A 19,180-nucleotide genomic window follows, 5' to 3' on the forward strand; every position below is an offset into this window, starting at 1 on the left:
TCATTTCTGATCTCCACAAACCAATGGGTGACGTCACTCATGCTCTGTCCATTTATATTAACGGTCTATGGCTGCAACCTAGGAGTACAGGAATGTCTGCACTGATATCCTACGGATTTGTGAAATCAATACGCTCCATTTTATAAACCGAAAGAGTCTACCGGCGTCCCTACCTGCGTGAAACAAATCTCTCCGCCATACCGTGATGTAAATTCAGATTTTCAGTTTTGTTCTTCAAATTGCTCTGAAAAATGATCACAGCGATATTGTTTGCCGTTGTCATTATCGCTGTGGTGTGGACTCTGCCATCCACAGGCGTTTGAACGCTTTTTAAAACTATATATTTATAATGATGGTTATAATTATCGCTCCTGGTGTGGACGGCTCTTAACAGTATTGGGTTGGTGAAAGTCCGATTTCTGGTGAGCGGCTCTTCCCGCAGGCCTCGCCATTACATCACTGAGGTCTAAAGGGAAATCCAGGAAAAATTGACTTTTAGGTTCCGGAGCAGTTCACTTGTTCCAAGACATCAGGCTGTTGTCCTCAGGTCAAATATGACCCGTTTCAAAGTTTTATAGCAGAAGTATGGATGGGCTTCAACCAAATTGCCCAAAAATATACATACAACGTTCTTCAGTTAAAATTAATGATTACTTTCATTGAATGTTTAGGTGTTTTATTTAATCTTATAGTCAAAATAATTAATAATTTCTGCCTTTTAAACAAAACACTTAATATATACATATATATATAAAACCTATAAATAATTTGACAACTGAGATTTATTGGCCATCAATTCCAAGAGGAAGTTTAATGCCTATTAAGCCAGCTCAGGTTGTAAAAAAGCACCAAAAGCATGGAAAAGTGGCAAATGCATCAGAAAAGGCGACATCGAGACAAACGCAACAAAAGTATTTTTCAATTTTGACCTGGAAGGACAAGTTCATGGTTGACGGGAAGACAACGCAAGGGTTAAACAATATCAGACCATGCTCTCCTCCTCGTCTCACGTATTCGTCAGTGTCAATCATTTAACCCTGTAACTTTTTGTTTTTTTGGCTAACCTTTAAGTCAGTTTTGTAAGAATTCTCCTTTAATTAACTGTCCGTGTCCTCGCACCTTTTTGTTCTTGTGTCTATTTGATCCTTTCAGGACTAAAAGGGGAGTGTTTGCTGTTTTCATGATTCACTACATGAGTAAATAAACTACAGCTGAGAAGAGTTTGAGAATGTCTTAAATATCGTCCTGTCAACTTTTTATTGCATTGTTGAGTATTAAAGTTGCTGCATGTGGTACTTTAACGTGGGATTAAAACATATACAGTTAAGATATTTATTAAGCAAAACATTGGTACACTTTTGCACTTTAAACAACAGGTTACAAATAGATTCCTACTTTGATTGGTATTTAAATACAAAGCAGGATGAATGTTTATTTCTACAAATGCATGAGGACAACATGCTAAACTTATTAAACTTATATTAGAGAACAGAATCTGTGTGATGCCAGATAATGTTGCAATACTAAGAACAGTTGTGGCGATTGTTTTCTTTGAATTGAAAAAATACATCAACACTTGTTTTCAGAGTTTGAAGCCATTTCAGTTTGACGAGAAGAATTAGGCTTAATGTTTGCTTAAGATCTGATGCTCCCTGGCTCGTTTGTCAACCTCATGTGACTTAAGACGGAAGACCAGAAAACATGAATCATTTGATCATTCATTAAGGGCTATTGTAGCTTACTTTATGTAATGGACCCCCACATGTTGACACTTAAAATAGCAGCAATGAACTAAACCTAGTTTTGTACACAGTTTTATTGTTTTTTAATTAAATTGCAAAAACAAGACATTTTGGCACAAGAAGAGCTCTCTCTTTGTTTTTTTATTGGTTCAAACTGATTGTAAATATTTAGTGTTGAAATCAAAAATTAAATATTCCCACCCCTTGAAATGTTCAGAAGGTATCCTCACACCAAACACATTCAGTCATTTCTTTTCTTCTTCGTTGTCCTTCTTGTTATCTTTTATTGACACGAACCTTGGGGCAGAAACCTTTTCCTACGGTCGTTGAGGATCAGGTGCGGGACTGCAGCACCAGCCGCTGGACTGTGTCCAACAGGTGGCTCATGTCCGCCTGCCGGGCCTGCTGTTTGATGAACTCCAGGGTCCGAACCTGCAGAGACGAGACAGGAAATTGTATTGAAACTGTAATTTCCCCTTTCATGATCAATGTCAAAATGTCTTAATCTGAACCAAGTACAGCCTACTTCTGATACCGATACTGTTATCGGGCAAGTAGCCTTCTGGAGTTTATGCAGCGATCTGATATCACGTTTTTTAAGATTAATTTTTGGGCACTTTAAAATCTATTAATACAGGACAGCTGAAGACATTAAAGGGGTCGGAGGGCGGAGTCAAACCTGCGGCCGCTGCATCGAGGAGTAAACCTCTGTGGGCACTTGCTCTACCAGGTGAGCTACCCGGGCGCCCGAAAAACTACTCTAATGCCTCTGCTGGCCCTCCGTCGACTATTCAATTTAGTATTTATGAGTTCAAATTGAAAATTCAATCTTGGTGGTCTTTTTTGACACTTTTTTTTTCGCTTTTCCTGATGTTTTTGTCACTTTTCTGGGATTTGTTTTTTTTGACGTTTTTTTTCCCCCCAGCATTTTATTTACTTTTTTCAACATTCTTTTGATAATTTTCAAATGCTATCAAATGTATTAAAACACCCAAATTCTATGGAAGTAATGAACTGAACATTTATTTTACTTGTGAATTGTGTGAAAGGAAACTAACCAGCCACGTTATTTCTTTTTTAGATTAAAGAAACCCACATTTCTGATATAGAAACATTTTGTAAATGGGTCAAATTTAACCCGAGGACAACAGGAGGGTTGAAGTAGTTAATTTAGTTTCTTTTTCCATTATAGCTCACTGTCAAACTAGATAATGAAAGATGATTCTAGGACGTTCGTTTTTGTTCATGTCTCACAAAGAGTTTAACCCGAGCCAGGCCGAACAACGTATAACTTCCATACAGGGATAGTAGTTCAGCGGTTAAAACATTACAAAATATACGTAAGGATTTTTCAACACACAGGTATTGGATTGTAATCGGAAGTGGACGATTTGCAAGTTCAGGTATCGGAATCGGTATCTGGAAGGAAAAATGTTATCGGACCATCTCTACATTTAACCCTTAGAGGGCGAACCTCCCACCTGGCGGCCTTGTGACGCCCGGTGACATGAGATCAAACCCACCTTTACACTGCATAATGAATATATTAAAAAATGCATGTACTCCCAATAACTGATGGAGTGTTCAGATATATTTTGTTCACATTTCTATTATCATTTAAAAACACTTGTTTTTATTTAGTAGTCAGCTAAGGTTATATAGATCTAAGGGATATAAAGCAACTGAAGATGCCCCAAAGAAATGCTGCTGATCTGGGGGCAGCTGCTTGAGAAACGGGTTGAGAACTCACCGAGACGCGGGTCTCACAGTATCCGTGTTTGTGGCTGAGGTTCCACAGGTTGACGGCCAGCTGGCTCAGCTTGTTGGTCCTCAGGTCGCCGTGAGCCAGCAGCACGCCGAACAGGGAGAAGGCCAGAGCGCCCTGGCGCCGTGTGCTCTGCTGCAATTGGGCCAGAAGAAGGGGGGTGTTTTAGTTAATAGCAGGGCCACATGAAACCAGCAGGCGTTAAATCCAGCAGAATCTTCTGCAAAACTTTCCGCAGAATTTAAACATAATGAATGTTAACACATCTCCACCCCAGACTGAAAACAGCTCTTCTCTCTGGATGGCCGCTGGAAAACAATATCTGCAGATTCCGTTTGGGTGGTGTTATAAGATCAAAATAAGCTTCTAGTGCTGCATGAGAAAATCAAAACACTGCAGTGTTGCTAATGGCAACGAGCCGTTTGTGTCTCACCTCGTCCCGGCCGAGCGCCTTCAGATGGTCAAGCACCTGTCCAATCAGAGTCTCGCTCAGCTTGTTGATCTCCAATAGGAACTTGGGGTCTCCTCCATAAAGAGTCTCATTGGAGTCCACTGAGACCAGGGAAAGAGAAAAAAGATTAGTTGGAACATAAAACCTGTCTATGAACCAGAAGTAGATCCTCTTGTCATTAAGAGTAACAGTGTTGCAGTGTTTTTTTTTTTACATTTATCAAACACGGTATTCTAAATGTATACAGAATTTAACCTCCGTTGGATTAAGGACGTCTGTCTAAAATGAAAACAAGGGCTCCGAAAAAAATTACGTTGTCACCTGGATTTATCCTTAAGAAAGAAATTAAAACAAACATGGTCAGTGTTGAAGAAAATTAGGTCATTTACATAATAAACGCATAACCTATGTACTCTCATTTTATTAGTATGGGTAACTTGTCTCGTCAGAGAGAGTCTTTTTAACAATCTAAGCCCAAGGTGTGAAGCCTTAGGACGTGTCCAAATCCACTTTTGCTAGTTTGACGGTGGAAATAAAGGGTCCTTGCGGCAGGTGCAACGTTCAAAAGGGTTGTACTTAGTGTCTTCATTACTCATAGGTGTGTTTAGGGCGTAACATGCAATAAACCAACCAGAGAGTCATCTCCCATTCCCTTCAAAAGCCAGCACGTTGCTATTATGATGGCTGATTTTCACCGTTATATTTTTATTTTTAATCTTTTGCATGTGTGTGTGCTGCTGCTTCTCTGTATGTGTGTAACAACAGTGTGTGCGCCCTGTGCATAAGCCCAAGCAAATTTTACTAAGTTGCTGTTAAACTAACAATGAAATGACTTTAGACCAAGTTTTTGTTGGTCAATGGTGTGATCACTTCCCGCTGCCTCAAAATAGCAATACGTCCAGAATTCCCCTGAACACACCTCCCTGTGAGACCAGCACGGCCTTGGGCGCAAAGATGGGCGACAGGTGCATTTGCTATCTAAACGACGTGTGCGCTGTTGTCAATTTCCCCGATGCCGACGTGGGCTACATGGACAACAGCTCCCACGTCGGTCTTAAACTAGCTAAGACACTTGCGTCTGCTCTGCACCGCGCCGGGTGTAAGACAGGGCCCTTTGTGCAAAAGGGTGTGTGATTGAAATTTTAGTTTTTTTTCTTATGTTACGTTAATAGACATGTTCCACATATCCACCATTAATAAGAACATAAGAAAGGCCATTATTGAAGAGACTAGCCTAGAAGGGAGGCGGAGACCTCCAGGTTTTCTGTGTGATAACGATGAATCTTCACTTCACAAAGAGATGTATCCGGCTCCACGGATTTATCAACATAGAGCACAGTGACATATTCTATCTTCAAAACCTCAGTCGGACGCAGAATCAATGAGTATGTTTACATGCAAACTAATATCACACTATTACCCAAATATGACAATATTTGGGTAATAGTCGGAATATTGTCCTTTTTTGGAATAAGGGCCAAAACTGGAATATTGTGTGCATGTACACATGGTCAATGAGTCCAGCAGACTAGACTAACATATTCAACTAGATAACCGCTCTGCACCTGCACTCTCTCTGCTACTAGGGGATGGAGAGGGTAAATGGCAGGTTAACAGTGGACGTTCATTTTAGTCATTTTGCTAACAAGAAGATGGCACTGCCCCTTTAAATCACCTACTGCCCGTACCTTTAGGGATGGAGTAGAGGTAGGTTTCCTGGCTCATAGCGGCCAGCAGGGGCAGAGCGCTGACATAGACCCGCACCTTGGCATCGCTGTTCTCCTCCCAGGTGTAATCCTGGATCATGTTGAGTAGACCGCGCACAAGGTAGAGCACGCCATGCTCTGGATGGTCCTGCAAACACACACACACACACATACACACACAGTTAGAAAATTATGACTACTCTTTTCTTTTCTGTTAATAAACTGTTTGCATGGTAAAATTGACAAAATAGTGTTTACGCCCCCACGAGATAATCCTGACTGACCTTGTATAAAGGACACAATGTTGAGCATGCATGAGGAAATGCCCTGCCTGACCAGAGGTAATGCTAACTTAGTATTATGACTTCATCTTGGTAGAAAGCTGCTGCTGTTGAAGGCTTTCGTTTTTGTATTCATGCTGTGAGTGCTGTAAAAACTCTACTTGCAAGTAAACAAACTTTGGTGATACCTTCACTGATTCTATCCATTTCTAGATAAATAATTATCATAACACAGACACACCCACACACGCATTGGTACATTGTCTCCAACACCTGAACTGCTAACTGAGCTGACCGAACAGAGGAATGAGGAAAAGCCAAATGTTTCAGCTTTGGATGACTTTCATCATCTTTTCGGTTCTGAGAGGCTAAGAAAGGGACTTGTGTTACCGGGACAACCAGCAGCGTAGCCAGGAAGTTGTTGATGAAGTCCAGCAGGAAGCTCTCAGACGCTCGAAGTTTCCCCTCCACGCTGATGGAGCGAGGGACCTCCGGGAGAAGACTGACCGCCGCCTTTAGGAAAGCATCCGCTGTAGGTGTGGAAAAAAGAATGGAGAGATGGGGGAAAAAAGAGAGGTAGGGGGGCAGGAAGTGAGGTAAGAAGGAAACACCAAGCATGGGTAAGGTAACGTGGAAAGAAAGGAAAGAAGGGGAAAAAACAGAAGAAAGAAAGCAAGGGAAGTGAAATGAGAGGAAAATGAAAAATGCCAAATGAATTTGCCTCAAAATTGTAACACAAAGTCCTGCACATGCCCTTAAATTTGACTCCTTGCTTAAAATGTGAAAGCTAACAGCTGCTCACCCTGGGAGAGACACTGGTTTGCCAACGCGATCTGACCAGACAGCAGATAGAGGCTGAGACGACTGAAGATGCTGCTGAGAGACGGGATGGTGATGAAACTGTAAGCAGCGCACGCCTGGAGGAGAGGGGAAACATAACAGCCTCTGACATCTGAAGCCAACACTGGGCTCAACGTTTCTCGTACCTAAGGGCAATGTTGAAACCTCCTCCTGTGGCAACGCACAGTAGCCTGCAGTGATCAGATGCTGTGTGTGTGTTTGTGTGTGTGTGTGTGTGTGTGTGTGTGTGTGTTTTGACTCACCCTGACAAAGGCCGCTGTCTTGCGGGAGTGACTCCCTCTCATCACCCGGTTGGTCTCCATTGCCAGCTGGTTCACCGTCTGGTAACAACAACGGGAACATTGAGAATGTTGTGCGTGTGTGTGTTTGTGTGTGTGTGTGTGTCACACATTCAAACACAGATTTGTACTGACGTGGATGAGCTGCACCATCACCGACTCCAGGTTACAGAAGGTCGCTCTGGCCTCCACACAGAAACTCAACTGCTGCTCAAAGTCACGACCAAAACAAACCTGAACACAACGATGGTAAACAAAGACAGATTATAGAAGTGAAAGAAGAGAGAAAAGAGTTCTTTAACGAAATAAAATTCACCTAAAGAAATCAAAGTAAATGAATCTTTATATATATTATTTTAAACATTTAAAGCTTAACATCAATCTGCATTCATAATGTGCCATAGAGCTCAATTAATCTCCAACTAATACACTGTTTGCTCCAAATTTGGTAATATAACTACAGTGCTCAGCTTTTAAAAAAAAAATTGTGTAACTTTAAAAATGTAAAGAAATGAAAAAAGTGTATTTCAGAGCCGTTTCAGAGAACTCGTATTACGAGTATGGAATTCAGAAAGTACTGATGAATTATGGACTAATAAATAATAGCTTTTGTTAATTAAAAAAAAAGAAAATATAAAACTAACATCGGTCTTCTTTCTAAACCACGGACAAAAGTGTGCAGAGTCTCACCATGCGGATGAAGCCGATGATCAGGAGAGCTAAAGATCTTTTCTCATCCTCAAGAGTGAGAGCGCTGAAATACAGAGAGCAGACAATGACTGACTGAAGGCTGTCGCCAGGCACATCAAGAACCATCCGATCACCTTTCTGTCTTTATTAACAATCTACATTAAAAGGTCCCATATTGTAAAAACCTGAGATTTCCACATGTTTCTATTCAAAAAGTTCATTTCACAGAGAAATACACACAGCCTGTATTCAGAAACTGTGCCCTTAAATGAGCCATCAGCACTTCTGTACGGTTGTGATGTCAAGACTATACCATACTATATATATACACGCCAAAAGCACAGATGCAAAGGACACAAATGCTGACCAGTCAGAGCAAACTGGACTTTTTCAAGTTCAAGTATGTAAACATAGTCTAATAACTTCAATTAAAAATATAAAAGAAACCAAAATAAAACTATAATTAGTTTTGAAAAACTATTTCCTATGGAAACAGTGCACACGCACACGCGCGCGTGCGCGCACACACACACACACACACACACACACACACACACACACACACACACACACACACACACACACACACACACACACACACACACACACACACACACACACACACACACACACACACACACACACACACACACACACACACACACACACACACACACACACACACACACACAAATACCCTACTTGACAGAGTCGTGCATGGTCTTGCAGATGTGCAACATGGCGTTCAGGATGACCGGGTCTCTGGTGGGCTCTACCTGGTGTCTGCCGGGAGATGAAGACAAATTAAATGTCCAAATTTAGTTGGACATATTTTTCCCTTTTTTTTTTTTACAAAGCAAACCAATCAAATTCCCTTCAAATCTAAACGTGTCTCTCTTACCTGATGAAGACCTCCATGATGGATCTGCACACCTCCACCCTCACACTGTCCTTCTGGAACATGTCTAGGAACGGCAGGAAACGCTCCTGGGAAACAGAAACATTGGGGGACATTGTGGAACTGCGGCACGATGAAAGCCACTTGTCATTGATCATTTCAGGTCTTCAGAGTGCAAATGTTCCATCGTGTGTTTGTGAAGTGGTGGTTGCTTCTCACCATGGAGAAGAGGACGGAGAAGTCATGGAAGTAGGTTAGGATCTTCCTGATCACTGACTGCAGCTGGATGAGGAACAAAACAAGACAGAGTCACTACAGAGCAGACAGAAGGAGTGAGACCAGTTCACCTCCAGGGGAACAAGCTGAATTGTCCTGGTAGCCAATGAGCTGCTAACCTGAGGATAAGCGTCCTCAAACGCCCGGTCAGGGGTCATGTGTTTGATGATGTCAGCCAGAACCGTGTTGACCTCACGTTTCTGAGAGCAAGAGGAAAAAGAAAAGGTGATTAGAAACTTTAAATTTCTACTTAATAGGAAATGTAAGTCAGAGAACGTCCAATTACTTCATGTCCTATGCTCCTGTGATAAGTTCAAGGAATTTTGGACTGGGATACAAAATAACATATGGGGGATTGCAGGGACCTGGGTTCCACATAGTCCAAGATTATTTGTTGTGGGAGATGGATCAATCCTGAACCAGATGGATTAGCACATACGAAACTGGGTCCAAACTAGTTTAGTCAATATCAACGTTTGATTTACAGGATTTTTCCGGTGCTGCCGGAGGTCCGGCTGGATGTCCCTCACCTACCGCTTTCTTTGTGTTGGCAATCTAAACCCCAGTCGATTTGGGAAACATCCTGAGTGCTAGAACCGACAAACAAATTATTTAGATCTTTTTTTGAGTAAAATTCTCATCACACACTCAACAGCCATTTTAATTCCAGAGCTCGCCTCCATACGTGCACGTGTTCCACCAAAACAAAAAAGTTATTTCCCGAGACTTTTTTGCAGATGCACCGTGCCTGCGTATTGTGATTGGTTTATTGGCATTTCTTTAAACCAGAGCACGTTGTTCTCCTGTGCCAGAACGTCCACCGCAGTGCTGTGCAGGAAGGTCTGGCATGGGAGACTAAAACTAGTTTAATGATAGCCAGACAGATTCTTTTAGGAGGATGGAGGAATTGAAGGGGTGCCGTCAATCCAAGAGTGGGCTTGTGAGATGGCTAGGGTGGCGGCACGTAAACAGTTTTCCAGAGTGAATGTCAACACTAGAAAATGAGGAAAGTAGCTGAGTATTCTGGATGGCTGCAAAGAAGTCATATAATGTGGAGAGACGTATACAATGTTTACAGCTGGTTATTTTGTCATGATTATAAAGTATCGAATAATTTTGGTTGTTATGTTATGTCACTCGTCTTCATTTTTCTTTGAGTAAGTGTTGGTGACGAATGGTGGGGTGTTTATTCGGTGGGAATGGAAGTGATGTAATGTAATCATATCCAAAAATCTCACATTATCAAAAGCGTTACATCTGTACTCACTGTGAAGTGTCGGCAGGTGAACTCCACCCAGATCTCAGCGCAGTTGACGTAATCCTAGAAACCACAAACAGTCACATACATAACCTGAATATGTTCATGGATACAAACAGCTGTGTGAAAGCAGCATCGTTTTCACAGTACCTGAGGGCTGCGGACTTTTGTCACAACCTTCCAGGCCTCATTTAGGATCGTCAGTCTCTCCGATTCTGGCGGATCGGCACAGGCCACACTGCGGCCCAAAGAGCCAAACAACAGATGCTGCAGAGACAACGACAATCAAGCTTCTATTCATATTTCGACAGACAGATAGGCAGACAGACAGATGGACAGACATCCTAAACTGGGAAATTACTGTGTTACAGCAGCAGGTGTAATACACATAACATCCACATAAGAAGAATAAAAATGTACAACCAGCAATACATGGTATTCATGAATAATATAGAATAAATATAATTTTTTGTAGCCCAATTAAACATATGACTGGAATTTGTTCTTTAGTGCAATAATTAATGAGGTAATGACAGTGGTATCTGTTTGTAATAAATGAGGTAAGGTAACTTTGAAGGTCTGTGAATATCCCGTCCACCGTATTACAACCGTTCATGTCTCCTGACCTTTGGGAAGCCGGCCTCGTCGCAGTCTTTAATCATACCGATGAAGTCGGTGGCTCTGGCTGCAACAAACTCTGGCCTGAACGCCCTCATAACGGAATTCAGCAGCAAAGCACTATGGGAAACAGGAACACTGTGTTAGAACTGTGTTTTTTTTTCACTACTACCAGATACCATTAAAACAAAGAGTAAAAGCAGTGTAAAACTGATGGTAAGTACAACATGTTTTACTTGTTGGATGGTCTGTTAATATTAAACACTTTCTGGGTCCATCTTTTTAACATACATCTTTTAAAAAATAAGAAATAAATTGCAATGTATTGCAGAATATCAGCATAGGTTTACAATTGCAAATATATTGTATGGTGGGGCTTTTGGTGACCATCATCATCATTCCAACAATGAATGAACGTATTTAGGTACAGAATCATAGAATTTTATCACAGAAGAATGAACCGATGAATCATAGAAGTAGAATAAAAGGACAACAACTTAGAGTTTAGGCAAGAGTGCAGCCAAAAACACACTAAAAGGACCAAAAGGAAAAAAATATTAAATTTTGTATAAATACACACATAATCTACTGTATCACATCTGACCACCTCATGTTTCATGTTCTAAGAAGCCAAATCTCCACCTTTAAAAATGACTGAGCCTCTGACATGGAACAACACTGAGAGAAGGTGACTTTCATAAGCATCTTTAAGGCTCAAGCATGGAATGACTCCAACATAAAAAAACCAGTAGACAAAACATTTCATTAAAAACTTGTGTGTGACAAATACATGTCAAAATCGAAGCTTTGTAAATGTACTGTATTTATATAGCGCTTTTCTAGTCTTAACGACTACTAAGCGCTTTTACATCATACAGGATACATTCACACACATTCATACACTGTGGCCGAGGCTGCAGTACAAGGTACTTCCCAGTTTGGAGAAATACAACCACCTTCTCATCAGATAAACACACACACATTCACACTCCGATGCGCAGCATTGGGGGCAACTTGGGGTTCAGTCTTGCCCAAGGACACTTCAACATGGGACTGCAGGGCCAGGGATTTAACCCCCAACCTTCCGATTGGCAGACAACCGCTCTACCACTGAGTCACAGCCGCCCCTTTGTTCAGCTGCTTTGTCTAGGAAGTGATTAGCAAACAAGATGCATCGATAATCTGTTTAGAATCAAATTGTTGGCCTCTGAACCGGAAGGTGCCCAGAGATTCCCACCCCTAATATTTATACACATAATTTGCACCTGAAAACAATGAAGACATGTACTTGTTGTACAGTAGCATGTCAACTTTCACCAACACCACCTCAGTGTTAGTCTTTAAAAGCACTCACTTGTTCCCCAGCTTCTTGCATCTCTCCATCATCTCCGTTAGCAGAGGCTAAGATGGAAACACAAACAGGATTGAAAACCCTTCCTCTGTCTTTAGAAGCAAGACTTTTGTACTAGCGGAAGTGGCCATTTGTGGCAAATCTGTATATCCAATATCTTTGTTTGAATCATGCAAGCTAAAGGTGTGTGACTGCGTGCCTCTGGAGCTCGGTAGGCAATGCACTGCAGGATCCAGCTGATGGCGGGGGAATAAAGCGTCAGGTACTCGGGGACCTCCACCCTCTGCAGGACCAGCTGGTTCTGGACGCTCTCGCTGCTGATCTGCCGGAAAGTGCCCAGCAGGTCGAAGAAGTTGCGGTTCAGGCTGTCTTTCAGGTGGGGGGCGACTTCCACGCCCACCTGGAGGGAAAGAGAGCACTCTTATCTCACGCTCCACATCTCTCTTTTTTCCCCTTAACCAATCATTAGTCTTCTACTGGTTAACATTTAAAGCTGTAGTGCGTTGTTTCTGCCCTCCCTATGAGGGATTCTAAGTAATGACCACAACACTGGCGGCACGTCAGAAACAGAAGAGGAAAAGGAGGAGACAGGAGAGAAAAATGGTAAGAAGTGTCCCACCCTGCAGAGGTAAGCTCTGGTGTACGCTGCCACCAAGGGGTCTCCAATCCCTCTGATCATGGCTGTCAACCGAGGGAGGGTTTCCTGAATACCGCTGTGAAGTGTGGAGGGAGGAAAAAAAATAAACTCATAAATAGAGAGGGCCATTTAGTTGGTCCATTGCAACAAGTATCAACACCAAAATATTTCAAATAACCCAAACATGGCACTCTGATTTAAAACAGAAAGGTGCATAGTATCCTACAAAGCTAACATTGCTGAAGGCAGAATATCTAAAGAACATCGAAGCTGAATGTATTAAACGTTAGGCTTAAGTGAAAGACTGACTAAGAAAGCCCATAAGGGAAACTAACCATTTGTTCAGGAAGCGGTTGCACTTGAGAATAGCAGCTTCAACGTATCTGGTCACAGAGGGTCAAGGAGTCACAATTCTACACGAGGCAAAGAGTGCGTCCTGGATGATCGGGATAGTTTTTTTTAAAGTGGTGTTGTATGCAGTTATCCACAGACAGTGTATCACCTAGATGGCAGTGGGGACTTCCCAGTTTGGAGAAGCAGGCAGGAGTACCGGCCCGGAAGCTAATCAATGTACTGCTGTGGACAAGGACAACTATTGGGAACCTGCTTGGAGTCTGGTATAGTCAGCAGTTTGTTTACAAGAGTTTCATCTTGCCATCAGACAGGCCTTTCTGACGGGAAACTGAAGCTGTTATCTATGCGCTCTTCATTGCCACCAGCCTCTTTTGACAAAAACATTAATTTCAGTGTGCAGAACACGGCGATCGCCTTGATCAGTTATTTTAGTGGCGTGAAACGTGTGGTATACTCGCCTCAGCCGGCCTGTCGCCAAAAGGTGACGTCATGGTAGCGCTGTAACGATTTATATTCCAGCGTGGCGCTCGCAACACTTGTTGAAGTCTTCTCCTGAACAGAGGTGGCGCTAATGAGCAAAGGCTACCGACTTTGCTATTTCTACAAACTAGAAGAAGAAGAAAAAGGTAAACAACTGCAGAACTGGCGGCACTATTGCCGTCAATGCTTTGATTACATTCGATGACCTACTTTGTTGGATCAAGCTTTTCATTCACCATAAAAGAACTCATCTTAACCCGGTAAGTTTACAAGAGAGACTTGCAGTCACTCTGAGAGTCCTGGCATCCGGCGTCCGCTAACTCTTCCATGCTTCCTGTTTCCGCTTTGCAGCGCGCCAATGAAAAAAAAGATAAAAGACAAAAAGAGTGGTAAAAGCCCTCTGCTTGCGCACTCAAAATACTCACAACAACCCTTATTGTGTCACTTTGGCAAATCCAAAATAACTGTTTAAAACACCAAAGTGACACAATAACACTAACTAACTAACCAATCAAGGCAGCAGTAGACCAGCAACCCTGCTGGTCAAATAACAGTTTTTTTCCAGGTGGTCTGGTGACTTTGAAGAGAGCCTAGATTGATATAACAGATTGAGTTCCCCGTCAGAAAGGGCTGTCTGATAGTAAGTTAAAGCTGTAAAAATATTCTAAATATAGTGTATATTAAACCACTTTTTTATTTTTTGGGTGGCTAGGTGAGACACTAACTATGGAGAAGAACCAAATTTAATATGTAATGAAGATAAGAAGAGATATAGACTAATGCAGGAACTCTGGACATAACTATTTGACAAACAAATTCATAATTAGAAATACAGTTTAGAGTGAACAGAAAGAGGGACCAGAAGAGCCTGACATTGGTTCTGGTTCTCTGCGAAGAGTCCTCGAGATCAGATTTTTATCATGAAGCTGGGCTGATGGCAGAAAAGGATACAATCTGGGCAGAAGCTCTCTGATGGACGCGATCTTGAAGAACCAGTTGAGGCACGTCTCCTTGGCCGTGTCGTTCACATCGTCGACTGTGAACGAGTCTGAGGAAGGAGGGAGCCGAGCAGACAAATCAGACAGGAGCCAGAGACACAGACATTATACACATCAACTCAGAATCTAGAGAAAAATCTAAATGCTCAAATTCAATCTGACGGGACATGTAAGATCCTCTCTGTACCTGGTAGGGGACGTGGGTCTGAACACATGGTCCAGATTCTATCGTACACCAGGCGGCCTACAGACAAGCAAGGCTACAGTTAGAAAACAATGCTTTTTTTCACTGGAGAGGCCGATCCAAGGATTCTTTACGCACCGAAAGTGTCGAGGATATCGGTGATGAGAACAAACTTGCTGGGGTAGAACTGGATCACCGAGGTGTCGGACAGAAGCTTTGAGCACTGGAACACAGATCACAGATCAGTGTTTATGTCTTAAAAAGAGGACATCCAAATCCAGAGGGAAGACAGGTGGGTATTGTGACCAGTGGTGGAATGTAACTAAGTACATGTAATGAAGTTCTTGTACTTTACTTGAGTATTTTCATTTCATGCCACTTTCTTCTTCTACTTCGGAGATCTCAGAGAGAATTATCCACTACATTCATCTGACAGCTTTAGTTACTTTACAAATTAAGTTTTTTTTTTCCACACAAAACACATGTAGTTTATAATATACAATGTTTTATTATAAATTAATCTAGCCAATAAGAAAAACGGCCTACAAGTACCGCTGAAATAATAAGACGATTAAAACAATTGATTGACAGAACTGTTTAGATCATTTCCAGTTTCTAAATGTGAGGATTTGTCTGCATACTTTTAATACTTTAAGTCTGTTTTCCTGAGGATACTTGAATACATTTACTTAAGTAGCATTTTCAACGCAGGCCTTCTACTTGTGACAGAGTATTTTTACAGTGTGGCATTGGTACTTTCACTTTAGTAGAGCATCTGAATACTTCTTCCACCACTGATTGTGACTGAAGGAACATGAAGAAAGCATGTTGGGGTTTTGCTCTGTCATTTGGGGGGATGAGTGTTTGACGGCTGGTTCACCTGGATGACGATCTTCAGGGCTTTGACCTTCTGGTCCGAGGCCCAGGCCTCCTTCAGGGACTGGTTCAGCTCCTCGATGCGGTTAGCGTACTCCTGCTGGGAGAGGTTCAACAGCTCTCTCTGGGAACCCTACACGCAGATGGACAGACACACAGTCACACACACACACAATTCTTTATTTTGATACTGCTTCATGCGGTGCTTTGGTTGGTTTAAAGGTACCATGGCATGAAAATTTCACTTTATGGAGGTTTGCCTGCCTATGGTCCCCAAGTGCCTAGAAATGGCGATGGGTGTAAACAGAGCCCTGGGTCTCCTACACGGCCTCATTAGGGGCAAGGTTACCTCCCCTTTCCCCATGGCTTTCAAACAAGCAAAGTGGCAGTTGGTCAAGCCCCCCCGCTAAGGAAAGCTCATTGTGGGACTGGTTCTAGTGGCTGTAACTCTGCACCAAGTCTGAATTTTGGGAAAGAGACGTCAGAAATGGCATAAGGGGACCAGTAAGGTCTATATAAAAGAAACTTCAGATATGGTATTAGTGGAACACTAAGGTCCATATAAAAGAGACTTCAGATATGGTATTAGTGGAACACTAAGGTCCATATAAAAGAGACTTCAGATATGGTATTAGTGGAACACTAAGGTCCATATAAAAGAGACTTCAGATATGGTATTAGTGGAACACTAAGGTCTATATAAAAGCATCCAAAGAGCACCATGTCATAAGACCTTTATTGTATGTACAAAAGGGGCATTCATAGAAACACAAATAAAGCATTTTGTGACTGATTTAAATTCTAACAGTACTTAGATTGCATAGGATTTTAAAATGAATGCTCCCAAATGAGCTGATATAGACATTTATTTAATAAGAAATGTACCTCCTCCAGATCATCCAGTTCCTCGAGGCGAGTTCGAACTTTCTCTGACACAGCGGTGGATCCTGGACTTGAAGCATTTCCTACAGTGACAACAGGACTGATATTAGCTTTCAACCAGAGTAAAAACACACACAGACTCGGTGTCGTTTTTTTAAAGGTGACTCAAAGCAGTGTTGATTGCTTTTTGTTGCTACTTGGGGTAGCACAACAGGCTAATAGCACAACTTTGACATATTATCACCTTATAAAGTAGACATGGCTGACATGTCACAGTTGCGTATTTACATGTGTTTTTGTCTAGTCCAAGCCCAATATTTACTCTCCTTTTAGCACTGATGTGGCCTCCAGCAACTCCTGAGGAAAATATCTGGCTCCTCTGCTGCTAAAAGCTCCACTATGTCCACCAGCTAGTTGCTAACTGTGTCTGTCTGCAGTTTGATGCTGAGCAGGGAGTGTCCAGTGGGTCAGGATGTGAGTTTGTGCCGTTAAGTGAAGTATGATTTAATCATTACAATGAATACAAACGCAGGTCTTACCTCGATCAGAACCCATGAAAAGATTCTATGAAGACAAAAAATTTTTTAATTAGGTTTCTGTTTTACAACGAATGGCTGGGTACACAAAGACTATGATAAAGCCATCCCCTTTAGTTTATAGTAACAGAACAACTTGTCCCTTCTACTCACAATTGAGAGTTTTTCAGTGGTGGTGAACCTGGCCAGGATCTCTCCTCGTTTTAAGGACCAGGGCTCAAAGTCTGGACCCACCACCTCTTCCTCCTTCTCCTTCTCCCACTTCTTCCTCCCCAGGTCCTGTAACCGCATCATATCTCTCCTTAAAAAACAGGTCTTTTGTCTTTTACTAATTTCAGTTTCTGAAGTTGGTCAGTACCAATAAATGAGTAATGACGCTGATGTTTTATAATTTCTCTGTGCAATTTAGATGGTTTTAATCAGAGAGTAATCTCGCATTGACCTTCCTCCACAGCGTTGTGGAGGAGGGTCTGGCTGGTCCACACGGCATTCTGGGATGGGAGAAAAACATGCTCTGGCTTATTGGCATTTCTTTAAACCAATCACAATCGCTAAGCCCCGGACACAATGATGGTACCTCTGCAAAATAGCTTTGGGAAAGGAATTTGTGTTGGTGGAACATGTGTACGTTCAAAAGCTGTTTTAGTCGTGCAACAGAAAACTCAGATGGGACAGATAGTCTAGCTAGCTGTCTGGATTTACCCTGCAGAGATCTGAGGAGCAGTTAACCAGAGTCCTCAGAAATCCACCGGAGTTTAGAGAATGCCAAAACAAAGAAAGTGGAAGGTGTTGGACATTTGGCTGAAAATTTGGGATAACCGGTGGAATTTCCGGCGGCACCTGAACAATCCAGGAAATGAAAAGTCTACGATATCGACTAGCAGAGAGTAGAAACGCTCCTGAAACAGCATTTGGCATTTGTCTCAGTTTTGATAGATGTGTCGGCAGAGTTACTGACCCCTGTGGAGGCGCTGTGTGACATGGCAGGAGTCTCAGTGGCCGAGGCTGCTGCAAACAGGGAGAGAGGGTCGGTCCCATCCAGCATGGAGCTGAGGGGGTCCGGGGGTGCCGAGGAGGAGGAGGACGAAGAGGAGGAGGTGCTGCCTTTACGTGCCCCACGGCGGGTCTTTGTATCTGTCACCTGAGTGGAGAGGAGAGGGGTTCAGAGCTGTTAAAGAGAAAACAAATACCTGATAGTGCCATTTGTGATGAGGGGGAACAGTAGAAACACAGTGGTAACAGCAGACGGTCTACCATGATGGATTTGAGGGGATGGTAGTCTCCAAACTCAACCAGAGCAGCCTCAGGACGGCATTTCTGCAGCTCTGCCTCATAGTTGCGCCCCCTGGATCGCCTTGGTACACAACAGACAGTCTGTCAGCTGTTTCTACTGACATTTTTCAGTCAGTAACATTTAGTCTGAGGTCTCTGAACACTCACTGGAGAAAGCATACTGTTTATTTACAACTGATGCTTTCCGTCTGAAAACACTGACAAAATGCATGTTCCACTAAGATCTGAGATCTTGCATGGAACGCAAATAAGAAGGTCTGTGGTGGCGTACGTCACCCAATGTGAGTGCTATAAAACCTATGTATAAAACCTGTGTAATGACTTTGACACATTCCTATAGGCTTTGCCTGACTACAACCAAACTCGAGCCACAGAGGGAATTTCATGCAAGGCCATATTATACCATTTGGTCATTTCAAAACTTGACTGGTAATGTTATGATAAGCAAAACAAAGTTGGCATTATATTTTGGAACGTTACTTTACAATTGAGATCGCAAAACACACGTCTGCAATGCATGGACATTCTCAGTATTAGCACAATATCAATTAAAACACTTGTGCCGATTTATAACGACAATAAAATAAGAAAAGAGCAACTTACCACTGCACCGCAGCCATTTTTCTACAATCATATGACACCACAGCACTTCCTGGTCATAGCATATTTTAGCAAAGCGGTGTTTTTGCTTTCAAACGGGCGGTCTTTTAGATATGTGTTGTTGTCATTGTGAAGACTAATACTGTGAATGCATAAGCGGATGTT

General features: G+C 42.3%; 2 protein-coding genes across 2 annotated transcripts in view; both read right to left on the reverse strand.

Moving 5' to 3' along the window:
- Positions 1 to 1,857: 1,857 nt before the first annotated feature.
- vps35l (VPS35 endosomal protein sorting factor like) lies at positions 1,858 to 19,050 on the reverse strand. The gene is made up of 30 exons (XM_034859738.1): positions 19,019 to 19,050; positions 18,377 to 18,476; positions 18,081 to 18,263; positions 17,276 to 17,401; positions 17,126 to 17,150; positions 16,590 to 16,669; positions 15,709 to 15,837; positions 14,967 to 15,051; positions 14,832 to 14,888; positions 14,598 to 14,694; positions 13,148 to 13,195; positions 12,795 to 12,888; positions 12,375 to 12,575; positions 12,179 to 12,225; positions 10,833 to 10,944; positions 10,357 to 10,473; positions 10,216 to 10,269; positions 9,068 to 9,148; positions 8,892 to 8,954; positions 8,676 to 8,761; positions 8,477 to 8,557; positions 7,775 to 7,838; positions 7,220 to 7,318; positions 7,049 to 7,126; positions 6,748 to 6,862; positions 6,336 to 6,475; positions 5,647 to 5,812; positions 3,941 to 4,059; positions 3,493 to 3,642; positions 1,858 to 2,174 (listed from the first exon to the last, which is right to left on the reverse strand). Exons 1-30 carry the CDS (start codon positions 19,033 to 19,035, stop codon positions 2,076 to 2,078), a joined length of 2,913 nt encoding a protein of 970 aa, XP_034715629.1. The 5' UTR covers positions 19,036 to 19,050; the 3' UTR covers positions 1,858 to 2,075.
- The window catches only part of mms19 (MMS19 homolog, cytosolic iron-sulfur assembly component), a 33,603-nt gene continuing 31,191 nt past the window's right edge, over positions 16,769 to 19,180 (reverse strand). The window contains exon 33 of the mRNA XM_034859735.1: positions 16,769 to 16,779. The gene's annotated coding sequence lies outside the window, so the exon portion shown is untranslated. The remainder of the gene's footprint in view (positions 16,780 to 19,180) is intronic.

The sequence above is a fragment of the Etheostoma cragini genome, chromosome 21, assembly GCF_013103735.1.
Source record: "Etheostoma cragini isolate CJK2018 chromosome 21, CSU_Ecrag_1.0, whole genome shotgun sequence".
NCBI classification, from domain to species: Eukaryota; Metazoa; Chordata; class Actinopteri; order Perciformes; family Percidae; genus Etheostoma; species Etheostoma cragini.

Coding starts and splice junctions, on each gene's coding strand:
- vps35l (XM_034859738.1), bottom strand. Junction 12,576..12,794: donor CCAGAGCTTACCTCTGCAGG/GTGGGACACTTC, acceptor CTTTCCCTCCAG/GTGGGCGTGGAAGTCGCCCC. Junction 12,226..12,374: donor TTGCCTACCGAGCTCCAGAG/GCACGCAGTCAC, acceptor TTTCCATCTTAG/CCTCTGCTAACGGAGATGAT.